This window comes from Bombus terrestris, chromosome 6 (assembly GCF_910591885.1).
Source record: "Bombus terrestris chromosome 6, iyBomTerr1.2, whole genome shotgun sequence".
Lineage (NCBI taxonomy): Eukaryota > Metazoa > Arthropoda > Insecta > Hymenoptera > Apidae > Bombus > Bombus terrestris.
Window position 1 is genome coordinate 2196034 of NC_063274.1, and position 26184 is coordinate 2222217.

Here is a 26184-nt window from a genome sequence, read left to right on the forward strand (position 1 = left end):
AGCAAGGTGCACGCTGGTATGACACAGAAAATCGAAGAGCTTATCCCCTCGCGTGAAACACGAAGCCAGAGATTCAGTGAACCCGGACCACTTATCACACCTCTGCGACAGATGATCGTCTCACCCTCGTCAAGCGTCCGTAATGAAGCGAACGCTCCAGATAGGTCCGGCAGATAAAATCCCCCGAAGATTTATATCAAATGCAGGATCTTTTGCTGTGTGCTGATTCCAATTATGGAAACGAAATTTATTCTGAAAATGTCCGAAAATTTTCCAGAATTTTTCTTAATTATTCTTAATTATATCGCGCGATCAACCGAGATCTCCTACTCGGTTGTGGTTTTGTCTTTAAACGATCTCTCTTCCTTTTGAAAATTAACTTTTTACTGTTTGTTAGGAAAATCGAACACTACCGATAAAGCAAATTTATAGTATCAAATTTAAACAAAGTTAAGTAAACAAATTTATAGTAGTTTGTTGGAAAAACAGATTTGCAATGATTTTTCCATCTTTGTTCTATAGCAAAGTATGATAAAAGATTTACAGCCTGTTTGCCACGCGAAAATATTTTGAAACTAGAGCACCGATGTAAACTATACGGTATGCAGGCTGTCTAATAAAATTCTTAAATCTAAAAAATCTAATGAAATTTTGTTATCTCTAGTTTATCTATAGCTAGTTTTATATAGATATTTTTTTATCTCTATCTTAGATACAGTTTGCCCTAATTATGCGAAACGCCCTTTACATTGGATATAATAATAAATCATGTTTATTAGACACATTGATCGATGTACCAAGCTCCTGATTCAGTATCCTGGAATTTAAAGGAAAATTAAAATCTTAATAGTAATCTAGTAAAAAAATCTGAAGGTAATAAAGCAGTTATAAAATAGTAACGTTGATAATAGAGATTGTCTAGAGTGTTTTTATAGCAATTTTACTAACGTCGTGCGTGAAAGAAGGGAAAGAAAATAATTTCAGTGGAAGCTGTGGCAACTTCTTTCGCTGCTGTCGTTTCATCGTACGTACCAGCGTTCGATGATAATTAAAAGGATTTATTAGAATCGTTTTTATCATGGAAAATGTAACGATATAACAATCGAAATGCTTTTATCCTGCCTTTCTTGCGATAAAGAACTTTAAAGATTCCAATCACGCTGATTAAGCGTCAAAGAGCCGAGAATAATTGCTTTAGAAGTGCAAACGAAATTTTATCCAATTTTTCTGATTTATTCGCGAAATGTCGTGCAAGATCGTTTCAATTTATTTTCAGAGATTTTAATTACGAAGTGACGTTAATGTCCTTCGGTGTTCGATAATCCAATCAGCGTTTCTTCCCTGCCATGCCGACAGAAATAATATAAAGAAACGTAGGGCCATCAACTTTGTTTAAGACAGTAGATTCCCAGGCAAATAAAGCTAGGTCTTGTTTATGCGTTTTACTTCTATTACAATCCAATCTCTCTTCCACGGTTCCTCGATTAGTTTTTATTATCCGTTTACTTTTTTACCGATGACACCCAAGCGAATGGAAACGAAAAGCTTCTTTTACGAATTGTCGTAAATCTTTTATAGAAGTAATGAATTGGTTATACCGAACGATTTGTCTCGCTTAAGCAGAAATGAAGTGTTCCTAGACATAAAAGAATTGTTTGAGATCTATTTATGTAATGTATTCTATTCCGTGGATTTTCTTCGAAGTATTTGATCGAATGTTTTAAATAAAATGAACGTTTATCGATTGAGACGAAATGGATCAAATACTTTCTAAAATGAATCAAATTACACAAATGGGTATTTCTTTTATTTAGTTTGAGATTTCGTATTGCTTTACCGGTATAATAAAATGACGAAGAAGTCGGACTGAACAATTTGGAGAATAATTACTTCTTGTCGTCGAAAGTTATTACGCCTCTAGTATCGGACGTAATAAAAAGTACGCACCTCAAATCTTCTCTAGCAAAAGAATATTAATGATTGCATATGCGCATGATTATGTAAAAATAGTACAATGTTTGACGAATTGCGCGAGTTTCTTTGACGGTACGATGGGAAAAGATTTCATGCTGAGAGAAAGATGAAACTGCAATTTTCTTGTAACAACATATCGAGCGGAATATCAAATTTTCATTTAGTTAAATGAGAATCTGATACTGAAACAATAGTATTCGAAATAGAAGAACGTGAGTATAGAATTCTCAACTTACAAACTCAACATTCGTTTCTATTCACACCGGATTATTGTTTGACTACTTCAAACAATCAAATCACGCTCTCGTTTACCGATGCTTTGTCATCGAATACTTTCATGAATGACGCACGTTCGTTCCGGCGATTCGACGCGAGTTATAAAGAGCAAGAGAAACTAAGAAGTTTCTCTCATCTAATTTCCACCTCGACAAAACCAAGAAACGAGAATTTACATATACCGAAATAGTTTAAACGGTAATCGCGGAACAGTATCCACATCTTTTTAAATCGTTTCAAAAGTCGTCGTCTTGCTTGCGATATACGAGAGATCTTGGAATAATGCGGCGCGAAGGAGGCCGCGAAGTAGAATAAGGTACCGTGCCTGATCAGACGTCGGCGCGTAGCTGTCTGTCGATTTGGCCGCATAGGGGGCAGCTGGCAGCAACCTCGCTACGAGCGTACGGTGCTGCCATTATCGAGGAACGGCGGTCGTTCGTCGAACTAGAAATTCTCTAGATGTCTAGAGTTTAAAATAAAATATGTGGAATCCCGTTCAGATCAGAATTCGGTAAAATTTTAGTTGGATAAGAGAACAGATAGAAAGAAGGAATGAAATTGTATTTACCATTAATGGGTAAATATTCGATGTGGCAAGAATTTACTCGGAGTTTATTGCTCTTTAATTTTAATTGATCGATAGCAGTTCAGAAAATCCCGAAGATAAGCGTTGTTTTCTCGCTACGTGCGCGTTGCTCCATCTTCGCTAAAGCTGAGCACTCGCTTGCAATGACACGCGAGACAAAAATTGCTTGTCTGCATGGGATCTTAAAGGCTGTCCTCAAACACATAGACAAACCGATCCGCGCGTTTAGAATAGTGGGCCGTCGAGAGTAATCTCGTTAGCGAACGAGATGGCTTTGGAGGACAGAGGGAAGACAGTTCGAGGCAAGAAAGAGTGGAGAAGAAACGATAGAAAGAATATCCAACGGCAAATCGAGGGAATGGAAAATAAAAGCGAGTAAGAAAAAAGAGCGGGCAAACGCTGTAATCGTTCCCTAATGCTTCTACGCTAACGAAAATCTCTCCTCCGCGTTCTCTTTTAGATACTCTGTCGCCATCGCTTCGCAGGCTAATGCAGCGGAAGTAGACTTTCAACTATATTACCTCTAATCGCATCGACGTTCCGCTTTGCACGTCGCTGCACCGTAATTTTGGCTTGAATTCTCGGTTTACAGGCTGACGTCCTTCTTCTATCTCGAATCGTTCGTATCCTGTCCTCTCGTTCGTAGCACGAATTTCCGCTGTGGTCACGATAGGACCAAGAATAACCGTTAGAGACACTCGTTGGTCTAAATAGACGCTCCGTGAGTCTTGTAAATACGACTGACGATTGATATCGTACACCTACAATGAAATAAAAATTTTTCATCGGTCAGCTAAATATATTAAGATTTGAATAGAGTTCGAGATGCGTGAATCGGTTTTTGGCGATTCTATTTCGAGATTATACGCAAACTAAATACGCGTACGATCATGTGTTTGTCTACACAAGTCGTTCCACGTAATTAAAATTAGGTGCGAAATATTTTGTTTAGCTTTGTTATCTCGTAGGACTGAAGGAAAGGGTGTATGAAAACGTACTTGTACTTAAAGGGTTAAACATAGTGTAGTAGGCACGTACGAACGGTGATTAAGAATCTGCAAGTTGTAGTTGACTTCGTGAACCTGATGTCTGATTAGTATTTCGAGAGGACTGTCGCGCGATATCTCTGACAGTGTCCTGTTAGGTTGTTATTAATGTTACTAAGCGTGATTTCTTGGATTGGAAACTTTGTATTATAGTTTCTTCGTGATAAATTATACTTTTAGCAGGCAAGCCCGGAAGAGTTACAGCGTAGATTTCAGCTGTCTTGTTTCATTCGCGTGCCGTATGAAATATGAAATTATCATAAGGTAGCTTTTCGTGTTTCCTAACTTATAAGAAGGTCTGAATATCATTTATGACCAAGTATAGTGTAAATATTCAGCGGTTAAAGACGATAGGAAAAATATACCGACCGGAGGTATATCGTTGAGATTTTTTCAATAACAATTTTTTCAAAGTTGAGAAGAGTAGTTGATATATTTACGAGATTTTGTAAAAGAGCAAAGGATTGTTTTTTTACGTTTCACATACATTTTGTAAAAAATCGAAGGAAAGCAAATGTTCAGGAGGATAATGTAAAATTAAATAGAACATTGTTTGCTTATATGAAATTGTTTTATCTTAAATGAGCAAATAGAATTTGTATATTTCGAAATTACTCTTCTAAAAAATATGACTCACGCATACGAGTATCTATATTATGTTCTTACTTCTACTTGTAGTCTTTATTATACAGCGTGCTCATACAGTATTATTTTTACGTATTTCTCAAACATCAATTCCAAATTACAAATATAGTATCATTTGTATAATTAACGTGAATAATAGCATCATACCTGGTCCAGTAACAAAATGACGCGTTATTAAATTTGTATATTTCGAAATTACTCTCCTAAAAAATATGACTCACGCATACGAGTATCTATATTATGTTCTTACTTCTACTTGTAGTCTTTATTATACAGCGTGCTCATACAGTATTATTTTTACGTATTTCTCAAACATCAATTCCAAATTACGAATATAGTATCATTTGTATAATTAAAGTGAATAATAGTATCATACCTGGTCCAGTAACAAAATGACGCGTTATTAACACTGTCCGGTACAACGAATTCTCTATCAGTGATACAAACGGAATGGATAATTCAATAGTGCTCGAATATTGCACGCTGCAATGTGATACTGGCATCACGTGTAGTTTAAATTAAGCAAAAGGACAATAAATCAGTTTTAGGTCCAATAACGTTTTGATTCGAAAACCGGCTCCCCGTTATAACTTAACGATGTTCGTAAAATAGGTTTCAGTTAGATACCTTGGCAATCTGTGCCTCGTTTGCATATTGATAATAAATGGTTAATTGTCATCATAAGTTAGAATATATCTAAAACTGTAATAGATTTCCAGAGTAACGCATGGTAACACTAGTTGATCGTAACTCTAACAATTAATAGATTCAGATAATTACTCTTACACATAACGTTTTCGTGTATAAAATATCGCTTTGCTTAACTGTATTTCATTCTTATTAGATTTATTTTAATTTTAAATCTGTCTTACATATTTATTTCTCAAACTTTATTTTCTAATACATTTGCATAGTTAATCGTTTCTTTTGTTTCTTGTTTATTATTCCTATTAATATATTCTTCTCTATTTAGTATTTTGTACATAATTAATATTCCTATAGTACAAACATCGATGGTTAATATGCATGCTTGTTATCGATAAATAGATTTTGTTTAAATAGATCTTATTTATATGCTAGGCATTTGTTTAAAGTGGAAGAAATATTGATTCGTACTAGTCAAAAGTGATTATGATTAATTTGAAAAAATATCCTGTTCTGTGCCAGCGTGAATCAGTACTTTTAGTTGGTTTAACACTGCTCTGTTGGTATTTAAAAATGTAAAAGTTGTGACTAAATAAAAATCATTAATCCAAAGTAAATTTTTAGAAGAGTTATAGAATGTTCTTTCTTCGCGTCGTTGTCATGGATTTGTTCCAGCTTTCGGCTTTTTGACTACATTATGCTCTATAATACGCGAAATTAATATGTATTTTCTTGAGCGACGCCATCGTCTTGGTAGCGTTCTCGAACGACATATTTGAAAAAGTTCTGCGTATACATCGAATATTAATGTCCAAACAAGCTTCGCGTGTATGAACATAAGAAGATTCTAAAATTCATGAAAATTCATCGACGTATGTAAGGATAAGTGGAAGAATGAAAAAGGAAAAGAGGGAAAGAATGAATTTCGCATAAAACGCGTGTTCTGCTTTACACCGAAACAGTAGGGAAAAAAGTGTTCATCGAATTAATACGATGCGATGGAATAAAATAATTAACATCGAGATAAGCAGATACGTTAATTATGTAAAATGATTACGATTTATCCTTTTCGTTTAAATCGTTCTACATAAAATAACGTTAAAATATGAAACTATTATCGTGGCATTAAATCGGAGTTATAAAGTATAATAAATTTTGTTTTATTCAAATATATTCAACTTTAATTCAAACATTATCAAAGAATTGATCGTTGTTTATATGGTGGATCGTAGATTCTCATTGCAATTTTTCGCAATGAATATTATCACTTATTCATAGTTCTTATTAATAAAATAAATTCAATGAAATGTTATTCTAATAAATTATTTACACCTGCCTAATCATAATAGTGATCAATAAATTATTAAAATAATAAACTATAAAATAATAATTCGATATATATTATTTTGCTATGAAGATTACCAAGTTTTATACCTTGTTTTTGAACATAAAGCAATACATTATATGAAGCAGTCAATTACATAACATTTTCTGTAGCAAATATGGGTTCCATGAAACGTTGTAACATAATTTTATTTTGTTATAATTGTAAAATGTTATTAATCGTATATCATAAAAAATGTACTATACATGTACAAAATAGATTTAGCGCGCTTCAATATCTGTATGAAATTTTATACAGGTGTCATAGATTACGTTTCTATATTACAAAGTTTTATCATTAAATTCTATTAATATATAGCGAATTTAAAATTATAAAATACAGAAGATAATCGTGTCAAAAATATAGAATTTTACGAGTTATATTATTATTTTGTTAAGTTGTTTGCAACACATACATAGATATTCTCCTGTAATTCTCATACGGTGAAATAATTACCCCGAAGGGAGTCGAGTTTGCGTACACTGAAATGACGAAAGTTCTTTCTAAAGTGGCAAAGTTTTATTCATCAGGAAGTTGGGTAACTTTGCGAGCAATTATGAAGCAGCAAAAATAAATGGATCGAAGACTATTCTCGATTTTATAATCAACCGACTGCGAGATATTTAAAGATTTTTTATACAATCGCAGCAATCAAGTATCGATTGTTTCCAGCTCTATGTAAATGCAATACTTTCGCTTTAGAAGAACAAAAGTAAAGATCTAGTTTGGCCAACTTTATTGTTGATAATGCAATATTAAACACTGTGGCTTTCATTTGTGTTGAAAATAAATTCAATGAAAATTGAATTAAAATAGATATTGAAGAATTGATAACAAACGATAAAATATATCAGGCGATAAAACTTGATTAAATCTTCGTTCAGAGAAATGAAGTAGGAAAGTGCTTATTGTATGCTATAACATCTTTTTTCTACGCACGTTCCAGCTATTTCTTTTATTATAACGAATGCTCTACTATCTTAAAAACAAGACAGAAAGAAACTTGGACGTTACATATTCGCGAGATATATTACATTCCTTGTTACTTCGGAATTTGGGAAATGTTCGCCAAGCATTTAATCCGCTTACAAAAATTTCGGCATTTAGATATCTTCCTATGAAATCTTTTACCGAATGTCAAGTGCAAAATTTATGATTTAACAAATCATTTAAAAAATAATTTACGCAAATAACTTTAGCAGGAATTACTTTTCTGTTAACGAGGCAATGCTGTACATTGAGTCTGATATGTGCATTTTAAATATTATTGCAATTTTTAAATTTATAACGTATATCAATATTTCTACGTAGTTTATTCCCACGAGCATGCATCTCAAGCTATAGATCTTCCTTAACTACTTCTGTTAACAGAACCTATCGATTCTCAATAACCAATAAGTTACTTAAACCAATTTATGCTGAACACATTTTGATCTAGCATACCCTAAAATGACCAAGACAAATGGCTCAAAAAGCTATTAGGACACTTATATTAATTTATAGGAATCTTTTATGAACATATTATGTGCGTTATACAAAACATTTTGAAATTTTATTATCACTGTGATAAGATACGACTGTCATAATTATATCGATAAAGTTTAAAAGAGATATGAAAATGTGCACCAAAGCTACGACATATTTATGGAAAACATAAATTTCATAGAAACCATAAAAGTATCTTGAAAGCCAATTTTCTTGTATATTAATGAACTTATACATGTTTATATATTTCGGACCATTTAAGCCGTATACTATGACTTCGCTTACTTATATATTTCATATATTTCTGCATAGTGTTGCGGATTCTGCAAATTTTTGCATTTTTAAATTGTCCATAAATGCATAAACATGTACAGTTTGATAATAGCCAACTCCTTTTGTATTTCTTTCGCGACTCTTCGATGATCCGGATACACAATCAAGTATTACTTTAAGAATCCAAGTCTTTTTATCATCATTTGATCACCGTATCGTTTCAAAGGTTTACGACGAGCAAGAGATACTTTTATGGGTAAAGGAAAACTTACCTCGTAAATCGCAAATCACTGTATCGAGACGTTTCATTCTGTGGTGACACAGTTTCTTTTCATCAGCAAAATCCTTAAATCGAAGAATCTTATATGATTTCTATTTTCCAGCGCTCTCACACGTAGAAACAAACTCTGCAACTTCGGAATAAATTAGTGTCTGGAGATCGATTATTTCATCGGGATGTCGTCTCCTTCTTTCATTTATTTCGAGGCGGGATACTCAGACTAGACCTATCTTCCATTTGTTTCATTCGAAGTTTTTACATTGTTCTTTTTCAGACTTATTTTCCAAGACAGCTGACGTTGAAATTAGTATGGATGAAATGTCGAGGACAAGGTCGTCCCGTTTTCTTTGATATCTCCCTCGGTATCTTCTTTGCATCAAACTTTATTTCGCTAGCCGCACTCCTTTCGTCGTTCGTTACTGTCCCTCGAGGAAACGGACGCGTTAAAGAAACAATCCGTGTACCCGAAATTATTCTGAAATTATTTTACAACTATTTTAAGGCAGATCGATAGTATTTCTATTTTTTAGATAAGATGTCACAATGGATCATACAATGGCGACATTGTGTAATCTGGTTTCTCGATTAAATATAGGACGATTGTTTCGTTATTTGATCTAAATTGTAATGTCACACTGCAAATCACGCGTTCTTGTTCTTGTTTTGCTAATATGAGTCTTATGTTTTTCATCTTACTTTTAACGTTTGATATCATTTTATTCTTACGTTCATCTACAGGACTCGCTAAGAAAATTTGCACAGGAAAATCTTGAAATACTCTATTAACCGTGTCGGCTTTGATACAAGAACGATGTTGGTCTCCGATAACAAATCACATATACCCACACAATGTTCTCGCCACAGCGTAATTGCATTGCTTTTGACCGAATTAACGAGAGAATCGAGCCTTTCGAATCGCACGGTATCACCGCTGCAAAATTGTCGTGACATTGTACCTCTGCCGGACTTAAATCGTGACTAGACAAGGAAGAACTTCATTTGCCAGACAGAAAAGACATAAACTATTCGCATGAAAGTGGTAGTAGAGCTTAGCAATCCTCCCTCACGATTTCTTCCACTTGCAATATTCTCTTGCTCCTTTGTATTTTGCCCATTGCCGCTGATTTACGTAAAGATGCAAGAAAGGAAATGACCGTATTCTTTCAAGGCGGATAAACACGGAGCCTCGAACTCTTGCGTCTTGGGGATAATTCGTGCGGGACTGCAAATATCGTATGATAAGGAAAGAAATTGTTGCGGTGAACGTTGGCAAGACTGGAAGCGTTCTCGGTGTTCCTCGTCGCTCACATCTTGTTTCTGTACACCATGGAAACCTTAGTTGATTTAATTACAAGCCCAGGCTGCTGTACCTGGAATAAGAGATGAAGATTTCCGAGTACGAAATAACGATTCTTGAAATTGAACGTGAACCGATTGCAATGTGCGTCACAGGGGCCTCGTAAATTTCAAAGTTACATTCGAAGAACAGGAAGAATGTAAGGCAATTAATATCGGAGGAAAAATTCGTGCGCTTGAAAACGCGTGATATAATCTTAGGTTCGTACGCTATAACATAGTATAGGAAATAAAATTGCCGGAAGGGAAAAACAACGATATCGCGTACATAAAAGATCGGAGATTTTTGTTAAGATCGTTCCGTGTCTAGAAAACTTGTTTAAATAAGCAGGTGTCAGGGTTTGAAATATATTACATAGGTATGTTCCACGTGTGATCTCATCGTACGTGTCTCTTTGTAAATATAGGTGTAAGATAGAAAAAGATAGAAGAAACGCGATACGAAACGAAGCACAGAAATATGGAAACGGTAACGTTATACAGAAACAACCCTGTCATTGGTAAAATAAAGAAGAAGGAGGAATGAGTCGATAGTTCAACAGTAACACAATCCCGGGTCGGTATCGAGATATCCAACGTCTTTTAAACACTTTCTTCTCGTATTACGTTTTTCCTCTTTTCGATGACCTAGCAGGGATGTGAAGAATCTTCGCTTCTTTCTGTATCTTCATCTTACGCTACTCTCGTAACAGAATATCGTTCGTGTAACATTTTGAATGCCGTTTCTGAATATCTCGCGTGTTAATTCTCGTCCTATCAAATACGAAGTAAAGTTTGAAAATTATTTTGTTTCTAAAGCTATAATATAATATAATAGCGTCGTTAACCCCACCGTATCCACGAGCTGATAACCAATAAGTCAGTCTCCATCCACCTAATCAAGCAGATATTCCACGACCCAATTCATCGGGACCGCGGAAAAACAGATGATACAATATAGGCAGAGACAATGGAGCAGAAACAATAAAAGATCGCGCTAATAAGCCGACTTGACAATGCCTCTACCACGCTTTCGAACGTCGCATGCGTGATCGCATCGCGTGAGGGAGAACGGCACTCATCGGGCTGAATTTAAAAGTAAGCGAATATATCGAAGCGGAGAACGAATCAGTGAGAGCAGGCGCGTGTCAGACGCTGGTCGAACGATTTATTATTTTTCATCTGCTTTTCCAGCCACCTCTTTTCCCTCTCCTTGATACTTTATTATGCGAATTCGCCAAGAGAGCCTGGCTTCTGTCGCGAGAAGGACGAGTGCTACGAATACCAAAAGTAAGGAGAGAGGGAGTTAGAAAACGGGAGGGGAGAAGTTGCGCGAGCTTGCGCGCAGCTTTGCTGGTCGACGAACGAAACGAAAGCTTAAGGCTGAACCCGCTAGTCGGCGCTGGGCCACGCCACGCGAAGCGCCTTGTGGTTGCGGAACTTTGCTGAGAGGAGCTGCCAGCGCGGCAACCTCTCGATGCCTCTACGGCGGGCTAATGAAACCTCGAGAGCGCCGCGTTTCCGCCTGAAACTGCCCGCAGACTCGCGACACGCCAAACGTTCCAAAAGATGCGGTACCTCAAGAGAAAATGCCGTTGTCTCCAGCTGAAGATGCACCGTGACCATCAACGGCTGTGATCGTCGACCACCTGTCCGTCATCGATCAGATCGAACAAGTTTTTAAGAAGGTTGAATCATCGTTGAACAGCCGCTGAACGTCGATCAATCGTTTGTCGTTAATCGTTGTTACGACGAACCGACACCATCAAAGTTTGTTGTTTATCAAATTCAAGAAAAAAACGTGAGCCAGTTTAGATAGTTTTGGTTATCGTTCTTATCGAGTTATTGTCGTCGAAGAAAGGAAGACAGTGTGACAAAGAGTGTCGTTCGGTCGAAGGTCGGGTTTCTAAAATTTTGGATTATGATCGACGAGCTTGTGGCGGGACCAATAGAACCGGAGGACGCGTTCTTGGATCCTGGTTCGACGAAGCAGTCTCGTCAGTCGTCGCAGAGAGATCAACGAAGTTACGGGTTCCGGTGAGACCAAACGAACCATTCGATTTAAGAAGACGAAGGAAATTTCTAGTCATCGTTGGAACGAGTTTCGTGAATCAACATATCAAGTAGCAACGATTGACTGTGTAAAAAAAAGTTTCGTAATCGTCGTTATCCTTAACCTTCGAAATGAGCTTTGGTAAACCTTGGAGACGCTCCTCTCAGTTTTATCGGAGTAATTCGTGGCCTTGCAACGGGAGGATGCGACAGAAGGGCTGTTCTTTATTATTTTCCCCGGAGTCCCGACTGACATCTTTTTTCCAAGAACGTGTCATCCGTGACTCCTTCTAAACCCCATTCCAATCCATTACAATCATCCCCTCAGGCATACTAACGTAACTGAAGATTTCATTAGAAGAGCAAGCGAAAAGAGAAGAAAAAATAGGAAAGAAAGAAAGAAAAAGGAGCTAGAGGGCAAAGAGGGAAGGAGAAAAAAGGAAGAAGAGCAGAGAATTACGGGTGGCGACGGGTTCGTTCCCCCCGTTCAACCAACTTAACGCAATAAAGTAAGCGTACGGTTGGCTAAGAAGAGAGTCGTCTTTGCAAGAAGACGAAGGAGATTCCTGAAGGCGGTGCGTGTCCCGCGGCAAAATAAAAAGGCGGCTGCACCGTTTTCTTCCTAATTACGATATTATCGAGCACGCTGGTTGGCGGGTCCAAAAACGTAGAGTATTTTTAATACATACACACAGAGACAGGCGCGTGGCACGCGTTATATGTACGCGTGCGTGCCGTGTCCCAGGTGGCTGGTAATTAAGTGTAGAATTTAATCGACGTTTACCGTTTTAACCGTTTGAGTAAGGGCGAAGAGAAAAAGACGACGAAGCGTGGTCCAACTTATGAATAGAAACCGATCTTTTCAACGTCGCGGTCCAACTAGTAGTGGCATAGTTTTATCGATCGTTTCCGTGCAATCCGTTCTTGTGTGTGTATGTACGTTGTGTGAATCGGCGAAACGCGTTATTTTTTACGATTCCATCGCCAAAATTTCTCGCGAATGAAACATAGAACGTGCTAGAGTTATGTACCTGTATCGTTAAGTATCCGTTTCGTGGACGAGCGTAGTTTGTATCTCGTCGTGAACGATTTAAACCGAATTGGCCACGAACTAGCTGCGTCTTTCTGACTTTTGATGCGAAAGAAACGAGAAAAGAGGGAGGAGATCTAGAAAACGACTGGTTATTCGAGACTGAACGTTTTGCAAGCGTGGAAAGTCAGGAAAGAAACGACAGAGTGACGCTGGTGAATTTGAAAAGTGTCTGCCCTCTGTCGATCGAGGAAAGGTGAAAATCGATGAAGAAACTCAGTATGTGTGATCGAGCAAGGCATTAGCTATGACGACCTCGAGCAGATACAGCAGTTACAACTGTCTTACCAGCTGGGACAGCTATGACAGAATACCAAGGTAGTAGAATGATATTTTATATACGACGAGATTTTCCATTATGGGATTAGCTTGCTTGAAATGGCTCATACTTTTAAGCGAGACACATGATTCACGCCACAAGCATCCTATTCTCGTTGAAAACGATGCTTTCTCCGAGCTATCCGTGAATTATTGAAACGAGTGTTGCCTAGTTTAGCCTTGCCCATGTCGAGTTCTGCTTTCGCTCTTACAATTGCTGAATTGATTAATATATATTTTATTTATGACAACAGGCAACTCTGTTTTCTATGTACAAAATATTTCGCTTCTCGCTGCTTTTGATGATACAGCGTGATTGATTCAGTTTTGGCTGATAGGACATTAATTTTATTTACATATAATATATATAATATAACACGATTGTTACCTTATTTGCGACACTTGAAAATAATTAGTAGGTTTTTGTTCTCTATAGTTTTTAATAGTACAAAGTTCTGGAACTGAAAGAATGCTACTTTCGTATAATAATAATAAATTATTATATATACAAATAATAGAAATAATTCCGAATACAAAGGTATATTATAACGAAAAATATCTTTGAAACTTATATTACAATAAATTTGAGAACAGTGTAAGACCAAATTTTTCGATTATAAATATACGATTTATCGGATGAAGTCATTGAATTTGTTGTCTTTCAGAATATATAATAAATAAACATTTGAAAATAGCAATATATAAAAATACAAAAATGAATAAATATAAGGACCAAAGTAGAGAGAATTTTTTATCTACATATATCGGAATATTTTTGCTGAAAGTATACTTTTTAATAAACCAAGAATGTGAATACAAATGCGAGATATTACTGAGATTTTTCCTCCGAAATGCTATGTATTCGTAGAATACCTATTACTTTCATAAATATTTTAGTCCAACGTATAATAATGTTAATTCAGAAATAAACAATGCATATTTCACACGATCTATGAAAATATTAAAAAAGTATTCTTAAATACTGTTGTCAGATGATTACTGTATAAAATGAACGGTAGACAGCTTATTAAACTTTATCGATTGAACAATTACGAAAAACTAAAAGTACAACAAATGAACGAGAAACATGCAATCTTCAATCTTGTTAATGTACCGTGAGTGTGTTCATTTTTTTCTATTTTTTTCAAACGCGTCAAAATTTCATGCAGGTACAATACGATACATTTGACCCAGGCGTGTTTCTTTCACCTTTTCAGGCAAGGAATGTAAATTAGCTCGTAGATTTTCACAGACACTTAGGTTTTATCGGGTACATTCTCGAATCTGACGCGCAGCTTAAGCAGGATTACATACTTTTTACGGTGGTACAATGGTAATTCAATTACAAAATAATCTGTTTCTCAACGTAAAGTCAATAAAAGGACATCAAGAGAAAAAACGATGCATATATTTCGTTTTTAGGTAAGGACGATTGTGTCCTTTTCTTTTTCCTTCTTTTGATAACTCGAACAACGATTTTGATAACAGAACGCACGAGAAATACAGTTTCACGTGCACGCTATTTCTCTGGAGAAAAGGAGATGACTCGGGACAACGTTCACGAAATTATCGTCGGAAATTGACTATTGGAATAAAATTGCACGTGTATATTTCATGTAAGCTAATGTAGTAAAGCTAAACACAAAGTTGTGTAACTCTTTGGAATTTCAAGTAGCGAAACACACTTCAAAAGCTCTTTGATCGATTCTTCAATGATTTTCCGAAAAACACTCGGAAGTTCCTTCTCCTCGTCGCTTTCTATCATTTGAACGTCGTTTAATGAACTTACATTTGTAACAAAAATAGAGAAATAAGTAGAAGAAAATGACAGAATAAAGTACGTTTCTAAAGATTTCTTTTGGTGTTTTCTAGATTTCTTGGAATATTGTAGCTTTATAAATCGTTCCTCGGAGAATTTATAAAACTGATTATTTTACGACAAATACTAAGGAAGGAATTACGAATTAGAAGATAAATCAGTGTCAAATTTATACACAACTGCTACTGTAATAATTGCAAAGAGTAAAAAAGAAATGACCAACTTTGGACGATATAACCAATCCAAATCGGTCAATTTCATCGTTCCATTTCACTGTCTCGAATACAAATTGGATTTAAAACAATCTTCTTGCCATGAAGCAATTAATCATCTTGTTCGCCTCAAGCGTTGCGTTACGCTCGATCTCAGGAACAATTTTTTCTCGCAACATCGAGTACGCAGGAGACATTGTACGTTTTTTCTCTCCTACAATGTCAACGATTCAATTGTTTTAATCACGACAAATCAGTTATTCGATAGTTATACATGTTCAATGTCTCGTTCAGATTAGTCAAGTTATTTGTATTCAAATTAGCCGAGTTAAAGTAACCTGGCTTCGAGCGAATATCGAATAGGAAATGAAAGAATTGATTATGCACGCATGTAAATTATTATGATATTAATTATAATGAAGTATACACAAAGTATGAACTAACGCAAAAATCAGAAACAATTGACTTGATTTAGGAAATCAATATTGCCAGGTACGAAATTAGATTATTCCTTTTAAGTCAAAGGATAGCGAAGTCATCTCAATTTTACAGGAAAACACAGTCAGGTAAAACGACAAGTTTACATTAATAAAACGTTCCAAATTGCTTAAAGTCAACTGACTTGATTAACGATAGTGAGAGTAGAAATTTTAAAGAATATTTCAAATTAAGTAAAACGAAAATTTTACATCGGTAAAGTATTTTAAATGAACGTTATATTAAGCTCGACTAACTTGATTAACAAGGATGCGAGTAAAAATTTGGAAGAATATTTCAAGCCAAGTAAAATGACTTTACATTAGAAAAGTGTTTGAAGCTACGTAAATTCAACTGACTCAATTGGCGAGAATAAGAATAGAAATTTCAAAAGGATATTCCAAATTAATCAAATAGCAGTGTAGTAAAAAAATTAAGAGGTTTCAAGTTACTTGAAATAGAGAGAATGAAGTTTTATATCCAAAAAATCTGACGTGCTTCCAATATGAATTTCAATTCACGATAGTTGAATCGACGACGAATTCGATTACCAATGATCCGTATTTTTATCGACAAGTCTCATTTCATTTTCAATCGCGTGGTTTTCGCAACCAATTTCCAGTCGCATGATTTTCACGTTCGATTCCCTTGTTTCTTCGTCGGTGAACTTCGCGGCGAAAACTTTGATAGAATCAATTCTTACAACAGCCGAATCGGGAAGTTCTCGAATATAATACTACCATGAAGGATTTGTAAAGGAACTAGATACTCGTGTATATTGCAGTAGAAATAACAGTTGGATGATAGAAGTTTGAAAAAGTGGATTGTAGTATTGAACATGTTCGATAGTTCGATTTTTCCACGGAGAAGGTTTTGATTGTTCGTCAAACTACGATCAAAACATAGAAACTAGAAATTGTTGAAATGCAATGGTAAACTTTGTTTTAAGAGATCAAAAGCTTTTTCTATCCTATATTTATCCTTACTATTCTGTAATTTTGTATACTAAACTTATTAACATTCTATATTATTCGTTAATATTCTATATTCATTCTATATTTCAATCTCCATACTTTCTATCAGTGTTGAGGTTGTACGAGAAATCTTTCTGTTCGAAAGCTTTCCGCGGCCAGAAGGCGATAGGATATTTCTTAAAAAGTATTAATATCTGTGAATTACTAATCAGATAATATGGACTGCATTGATAGATGACGTGCAGTATCCATTAAAAAAGTAAAATGATAATGTGATTCAGTATTGGTGTTTATTGAAGTAAATTGTTAAGCTTTGCAACGATTAATCTTTGTTTGAAGAGAAAAGGGAGTCTTTGACAGGGGATGGATTCTAATAACTTAGGGACTATCTAATAACTAGGGACTATCATAATTAATAATCGTTATTCACGGTCTCCAGGCCAGTCTTGCTACCGCCTAACAATATTTTTCAAGGCTTCCATTACAAACCGAGAGATAACGTGTAATAGTACTAATTAAAATCTATTCGAATAAATTCAGTTTCGCAATCTCGACAATTTTCGAAATAATGCTAATATGAATTTCCATTCAAACACAGCTAGATACGATATGAAATATGTAATTTCCGAATGCTATATTACTCGAACAAATGGCGCACATATGTGCACAGATCTAAATCGCAAGATTTCTGTTCCGTTTGCTGTCAGGAATATTATCTTTATTGCCAGATATTTATGATGCATCGTACCACGTCAGAAAGCCTCGTGACGATCCTTTGTTATTACGCACCATAAACGCAATTCACTTTTTGAAACGCTAACGATATAAAACGCTAACCATAGTTTGAAAGAACGAAGTAACCAGAAGGTTTTAGAGTGAAATATAGATTTTTTTAAACAGTAAGACAGTTTCGTAAGATTTGGAAATTACTGTGGCTAATCCTCATAAAAAATTTTGTTAATTAAAATTTTATTATGGAATTACATAAAGATCAGCTAATTACTTTAGCTATCTATCAAATTGTTTCGTACGAGACACATGATATATTCGTAAAATGTGTCTATAAATGTACGAATACGTTTCGATTTACGTTATGACTTATTTTTTCTCCTAATAATTTAGTCATTTTTAAAGGGCTGAATTAGATGATTATGGAGACCAATACGTTCCAGCATGATCCTGGTATATACGGTGATCCTTATTAATATCCGAATACCACGATAACTCTGTAATTATAAATCCCAATTATAAACTTCTATATAGATCAACGTTTCTGTTGCACTTGCCTTGTGTCGTCAATAAACACAAACACGAACGTATCGAATTTATTAAATCGAGATTCGTAAGAAATCTTATCTGCCTATTCTCCAAAGATTGTATGCGAAGCTCGAGTCGAGGATTTTCACGGTACCTGGGACAATTGTGGGACAAGTGGTCGGTAAATATTTGATGCGCAATCCTAATTCTGAATTTGCGGGTTCGACTAACTAAGGGCTCTATGTATACGCGGCTCACCACTTGGCGCTAAATACATTGACACTGTGCTTAGATGGTTTCGCGTTTAATTTGAGTAAAATTCGCACATATCTTCTGCATGTGACTTGTAATTAAAACCTGCATCTCTATAAGAGATTTAGCATGTTAATAGGATTGCTTTGCAATTGCTTCTCCAATTTCTCGGTAAAGGTTAAGCCGATCGTAATGAAAATGCCTTAGAATCAATGTTAATCAAATAATCTTATTATTATAACTTCCACTTAACTACGAAATCAAGATACAACCAACAACGTTATCATTCAAATTTAATACCACAGTCGTAAAGTCGGTCAAAGAATATTCCCTCTAATTTGAACAATTTCAAAATTATAAATAGGCGATGAAATTCCAGAGATCCTTAACATTCAACCCTTACGAACTTTCCTTAGTGTTATATTTTTCAGAAAATAGTTTACGCGACCGATGACCCAAATCTGCTAATTGGTAATCAACGACGGTTTACGAGGTCTTTGCAAGCAACGAAACAACTGTGTGACATTTACACGTATCCATATATTCGTTCACGTGCCATAATTCCGTTCCTTGCGCGTTTATTCAATAGTGACATTTCACGTCTCTGGGAAACATTTCGAGGAAGGAACTCAGCCTGATGACAGTCTCGAGTTATGAATCGACGTTTCACAACTCTAGAATTATATCAAGTAATTTGCGACTGTCATTTGTAAAGCGTGTGTGGGTTCATCGAAAGTACGAGAAAATAATTTTGATCAGCTTCCTGGGAAGAATACTTCACGGTACGATATTTTGACGATGATTCGATAGAAATCGAAGAGCGCAAACGATCTTTCTCTCTCTCTCTCTCTCTCTGATACCGTTTCCAAGTTTAATTAAATACCGATTAAAGCTTTGTACGCTGTTGGAATTATACGCGAGAAGCTTAAGAATAAATATGAACGAAGAGAAATAATAAAAGACTCGTTGAAAAGAGCAAGGAAGGTGTGCGATGTAATTAGTCCCGCGTCGCGTCTCAATTTTCGCGCTGGAAATTGACTCGTTACCAGCTCGAACGCTATGTTACTTTTTCAACTTCTATTATCTAACTTTCATTCTTACGTGCTTCGTAGCTTGCGCAAACGCATTGTAGTTCGATTACGTGGCTTTTACGAGTTTAAAGGGCAACGAGAAGAATAAGAATATAATCAACGTAGGATTATACAATATCGTTCTGAAGATAGAGATTAAAAATAGGCTAATGAACCAGTTTTAATATTATTTTTATTACATCTATCGTTTTTAAATTAACATTTAGGTTTCTTCGTGAAAGTTAATATACGTGCAATTAATTAATACTTGGACGATGAACATTGATTCAATTCTATCGCATAGATACAGATCGACGAGCTTCCAACAGGAAAGAGCTAAATATTATTAGACGTAGAGAAAAATTCTGCGCTTCTAGTTTCATGCTCTATTATGCTAAAATTCAGATATCTCATCGCCTTTTAACGTATCGATAATTATCGATAATATATGAAACATAATTGCAAATACAATTACAGTTGATGAGGTGTATGTTTAACATTGCATATTCTTTAGATCTCAGCTCGATGAAAATTCAATGACGTTTCGTTAAAAAGGAAAAAATGTTTTTCTATTTCCAATGGGAATATTACAATATGTATAACATGTAAGAAACGATATCAGAAATTTTTCAAATGAGATTTTACCTTTAACAGGCCACAGTAATTGTAAGAAGTTTGAGAAAATGAGAAGAAAATATTTCTACATTTGAAGGTAAAGATACGGTTCGTTCACGAAGATACGAAAAGTATAAAACCGAAAGCACAGGATCTTTTCCTACATCTAATAAAAACATCTTAAATCGGCAAATGTCTATGTGGGATACAAATTAATAACATAATTGAACGCAGATTCGAACGTGGACATGATTTAATTATTGTCTGTAATTATTGAAAACGCAATGAATATCGATATCCTATTGGGGACGAGGGAAATGGACAATTGTTACTAGCTGTATAATAATATATCCATGGTACACTAGCAATTCAGTTATCTGTTATTAAGTTATAGCATTAGAGTTATCATTAAACTTTTATTATTAAATTTCCAGCAGTAAAAAATAAGAATATCTTAACGCGTTAATGATTCAATTGTTGAATGACACTCTTCAGGTTTAATATTTTATTAACCTGGTAACAGTATCAGTTAATCAAAATTCTTTTAATCATACCGATCACTAGATAAGCAAGATTAATTTCGAATCAAAGCGTACGATTCCATCGTCATTAATGACAGTGAATTATACGGTGCACGATTAAACGGATCGATAAACAGAGCATCGTAATTATCATCATGGGCATAATATTACATCTATGGTTAGCTTATGGCTAGATTCGCTAATGGATTCAAAGGATGCTGGGTTCTGATAATGTTACTTTAATCCTCATTATCATTTTTTCCATTATTTTATTTTATTCTAATTTAATGCTATTTAATCTCAATTCTATTTTCTATCAAAGATGATAACAATACGTAGCATGGAATTTCAGTTTCTGTTGTTGAAACAAACAACGAATGAAGTGTATTTAATCAGAAGCATTTGAAATTTTGAACATTTTACAATTCTTCAATAACATTGGAGAGCGTGTGAACGAATTTCATACATAATAACATGAAATATAACTTTCAAATTCAAATTGTATGATGTTGCTGGATTTGGCTCGCGGGTTGCCTACTTGCCAACTCTGTTCTAATCCTACAATCGTGAAATTAAAATGAAAGAATCTGATCGATCATTGTGAGCACGTTTAGCTCCATTCATTAATCACGCCACCCTCCATGATTCTTTTAATGAACCGAAAAATATTCCATCATTCTTGATACTGTATCGATAAATAACGCGTGAATCATTCGCAACTCGTACTACCTTTTAAATTAACTGTTAGATTAATTTACACAGATAGCATATTAATTCGCGCTCGTATTAAACGTCAAGGATATCGAATAAATTTACACCTCACCGCGTACGAAACTCAACAAATAGTAATAACAATCTATAAGCCCCAAAATAATTAATAACGTTATAATTGACCCGGCCTTATTACCAGTAAGCAAGCGGATCGCATTATCCGTGTTAGTTATTAAAGCTTTGAACCAGCTTTCCGCGCTTAATTATTCGATTAACCTTCGAAAGACCTTAAGATAATCAAAGTAATTTAGCGGGTGTCTCAACAAAGCACTCCGTGTCCTAAGACGAATAATTGGACGACCAGTTGCTCTTGTCCTTTATCGAATCACGTTTTAAGAAGGCCGCTGTCGCGTAGTTCTTTGACAAGACGCAAAGAGTATCCTCCAAAGAGTTAATAGAATTTCGATAGATTTCCAACGCTATTGAGTGCATCTCGATGTTCTAGTCTGTTACGAGCTTCCGACAACATGGTAACGCAGTTAGAAAGTTACAATTCGGCCATTGATGGAAATTCGAAGCGATGAAATCGAAGACACTCGAGACTGGGAAGAAATAGTTGGCAAGATGGGCAAGTCGAGTGTAATTTTCACTTGCAAATGTTGTTACTTATTCGATCGTTATATAGTAATTTGGTACGAAGGTGCGAAAGGGAAATATTTCAAAGGTTTCTATTTTAATTAAGTTACACTGCTTTATGAAATATAATGATATTGCATTTCCTATATCGAATTTGAGTAAGAAGCATTAGGTCGTCCGAAAAGTTTCTTTCGTTTTATACGGAAATCATTGATGCACAACATTTTCCGTTTTCTATTATTTTATCCAATAATACATGATCCATTTTGTTCTATCAAAATAAAGATCACAACGTTCGACAGATTAGGTTTCACGTTTGTATAAAGATGCGTCGTTGTAAAAGACGTGTCAGTAAAAGAGAAACATTTTTTCGACAACCTAATAGAATATAAATAGAAAGTTTGTTTCAGTGGCGTAGTTTAATGTTTAGCAACTTATATCATCTTATACAGTTGTAGATCGTAGAGTATTGCTTAAAAGGTGACAACTAATGGTTTCTTATAATATTTGGTTAAGGGACATTCCATTAATGGTCTATAATTAATTTTTAATTATAGACCACTTGTTTGTGAGAGCAATCCAAATTGTTTTGACGACAGATTAAAATAAAGGTGAGAAAATTTTATTTTTAACATTTTTAGATACATACTAGTGAATGTATTCACTGTGACAAAGCTTTGCTAACCGGCGTTATTTTATATAAATTCTGGTAGTGAGGAGATCCAGGCAAAAGCTTTTTGATTTATGGTTATTTGCGATCTTACGCTGTAATTTAAATTTCTCGTCGTTATCAAGTAATTAACTAATATAGTTGTATTATGTAACTACATGATCCAAGAATTTAATGCGAATAAAAAATTCACAACCTAAGTTTTACGTTTGAATTACTTGAATACATTATATCTGCAGTATAAATGCTCCGAATCTCTAATTATAATTAAAGTATTATGATGGAAATACGTAGGAATATGAAATCAGTTTCTCGTTTTAATAAAGTCAACGTGAGTTTTACCAAAGGCACTTGCATGTTTTTAATAACTGCAAAAATGAAACATTTCGAACTCACCAGCTTGATAATATCAAACATCTCTCATTCCTTCGTATCGTCCTCGGCTTTAAAAGGAAAATAAAGAAACAAAAGATAGAGAAAAATCTCAAATAGAAGTTGTATTACGGCATTTTTGATCTTTTTCCGAACTCTCGTTTTCTTTGACAACGATAAATAGAAAGAAAGAAAATCGTGCAAGAAGCTTCATCCGCGGACTATCGTCGAACACCAATAATCGTTAATCAACATTTTTTACAGATTATCTTCATAATAACATTTTAATTAATTTAATAATATTTAAATATTTTAATAATTATTTTAATTTTACGTTAGTAATGTTTAAAAACTAATTACACCAGATTATGTCCTACCTTTCAAACCATTCAATTCTTGTGTGAACTATTTTTTTAAACAACGGACAATTCGCCAGCAATTGATATTTATTAAAAATTTTAGATTTAAATTAGATTAAAATTGGGCGATCTATGCGTATATGACATATTCTAGTCAAAGGAGTGAAATTTCTGCATGTGGTTCTAATTCAATAGCTAGAAACTATGTAAATCTCCATTGCTTCGATCCTAATCAGTAAAAGCACGATCGCTTTCGTTCGAACGAAATGTCAACAGCAGCGATAAGCAGTGGTATTTAAATTGGACTTGACATAACGAACGAGAGAGTAATCGCACACTGTCGTTGTAACGTGAACATAGTCGTTGAAACACAGTTTCTCGGTTACATCCGATGCTTGACTTAATTAATTAAACCTAAGCCAGACTCTATTGTTCCTGCGATTGTAAATACCATCGTAGCACAGTTTTCTTACGAAGCGAAACTGTAGGTAACCGCGTGAATGTAAAACGAGTCGTTCCTTGGTTGTTGTAACGCAAATCTCCAACTATCCAAGTTAAACACTTGACTTTCAACCGAGATTTACCTTCTCGTTTTCTGAAAACGTTCCCATTCGATTTCACCTCTCGGAGCAGTATCCAAGTGAAGATGCAGGTTTCTCGATAAACCGAAGCGATTTATTTTTGCCAGTAGCATAGATTCCTTAATTATCAGAGAATGTACAGGAGTGGAGAGAGGAAAAATATGAAGAGGCTTCACCTTTTACTAGACACAAACAGAAAAATTACTCGTTATGACGTTTATTTGAAGCTTGTGGAACCGTGCAAAGGAAATTCTACAGCTTTCTCTTACGAAACAGAGTTCATTGAGAGGAACCTTATCTTCTGCTAATTTGATATAAGTTTTTAGTTGTTTAGATAAAATACTCACAAAATGATTATTTATACACATTATGTATTATATATACGTGTACTGTATTATAATAGTGAACAAGGAAACCAAATAACTAACTGAGTTATACCAAATAACTTACTATACCAAAATAATTCTTATCGTCTCGCTCAAAGAACGACCTGATAGTAATACGATCCAACTGTGAAGTAACCGGAGACTCGAAATTAGTTGAAAACGCGATTACTTCGTTCCCTTACTCTTTCGAACGAAAGCAGCGCGCACCATCGAGCAATCGCATGAAACGCAGTTAGTCGGGTTGATGAGGACTGAACGTGGTCGAATTCGGTTGAAACTAGGACCTGTTCGTGCGCGAGTCTCTCGTAGTGACGTTGAAGGACTGGCACTGATCGAAATACCTTGTTCGTTTGCAATACCAGTAGCCGACAAGTATTTCGACGGAAGTCGATGCCCAATCGCTTCCGGGCAACTGCTAATGAAACACGGTCGAACGTCGAGCAACTGTTGACCGTTGACTTTTCGAACGGAGCAGTAAATTGATGATAAAAGTGACAGCGATCAACCGGGCCGTGGACTCAACGTTTAATTGCCGGAGTGTTGGCGTGTGTCGCATCTAGGAGACTATATTGGTCTCGCGAGTCCTAATATATCGCGGTTCTGCTTTAATTCAATGGGAGTCGCTGATTGTGTTTCGCCAACGCCGTGCTGCTATTCCGCAACGCCGTAATTGCTTCCTTCGTTGCTCGACCTTTCCTTAGTAGCTCTCGTATCACGACCAACGGGACAGATGCACTTTTGACATGTCGCGAAGATGAGATTAGTAAGTGAGATGGATGCTTGGCATTTCAACGGGAGATTCGTGCTCTTGGTGGAATTTACATAAAAATGTCATGATATTTTGGGTTTAAAAAATGTAAGTCGTTGGATTTTATTTTAGAACTAACGGTAAGGTAACGAGTCATATTTTATTCTATGGAAGTCTGTCATATTTTTCATATGAATGTAATTTTAAAATTCATACGTCATCAATTAATTTCATATTAACAAAATAGTCCTATGTAATTTTCAGAACTAGATATATATTTTTCACTCTCTTGTAACTTTTTATTGATTGCATCTTATAATATTAAAATTATAAAAGATACCGAAATATTACTTATCTTGACAGTTACAACCTTCGTTTTTGCAATAGTTCAATTATATTTTTGAAGTATAATCCTTCGACTAGTAATTTTATTTTGAAACTACCTTTATTTGTTCAACATCTTTTCTATCACAATTTTTATATAATATTTGTAAGTAAATCAACGTGAACTTTTGTTATGTAATTAATAATAATGGAAAATCGGATATTCAACCAGATAAATAATCTTCGTATGATCTTCAAATATGAACCAATGCAATTTCGTTTTCCGATTGGAAATTCGTTTCTGTACTTTTTCCGCCGCCCTTGTCGATCTACGGTCATTTAATGTAAAATAGCATATAATGTAAAATACCTATCTGTATTATTATTTCATTTTGTATTATCGAGTGCCTCTCGTACGGAATTGTTAATTCGCATATGTCAACAATACAAACGATAAAAGTACGTTGAAATATTTTGGATAAAATTCGATAAAAACATCAAACAGGAAATTCGATTATTTTATAAATTATTCGACGTAAACCCGAAATTTTATTACTCGCTAAACATAAATTTCGTGTATAATGTTACCTATTACGCGTGTATTAAATCCGGAAGATGAAATATGTATATATCGTTTATTCCAGATTTATCCATTTTCTTTTGAAAAATATATTTCTGGTAATATGATCGCAAAAGTATTACAGCAAACACGTAAGAAATTTCTCCTGCCATTTCGCAATATTATGTTGTTCGCAATAGAAGAACGCAATATTGTTATCCTCTCTATATATACTCTTCTTAATTAAAAACT

The 26184-nt window shown here is 35.0% G+C and overlaps 1 protein-coding gene across 13 annotated transcripts in view; it reads left to right on the plus strand.

Moving 5' to 3' along the window:
* The window catches only part of LOC100648381 (potassium channel subfamily T member 2), a 202365-nt gene that overhangs the window by 91704 nt on the left and 84477 nt on the right, over nucleotides 1-26184 (plus strand). For 2 of the 13 annotated variants that reach the window (XM_012319428.3, XM_012319430.3), the window contains exon 1: nucleotides 11323-13389. The exons of the other annotated variants lie outside the window; for them this stretch is intronic. In XM_012319428.3, the coding sequence (XP_012174818.1) occupies nucleotides 13319-13389 (71 nt within the window). In that variant the 5' untranslated portion in view covers nucleotides 11323-13318. Of the gene's footprint in view, nucleotides 1-11322; nucleotides 13390-26184 lie in introns of those variants that run through there. 13 annotated transcript variants of the gene reach the window in all.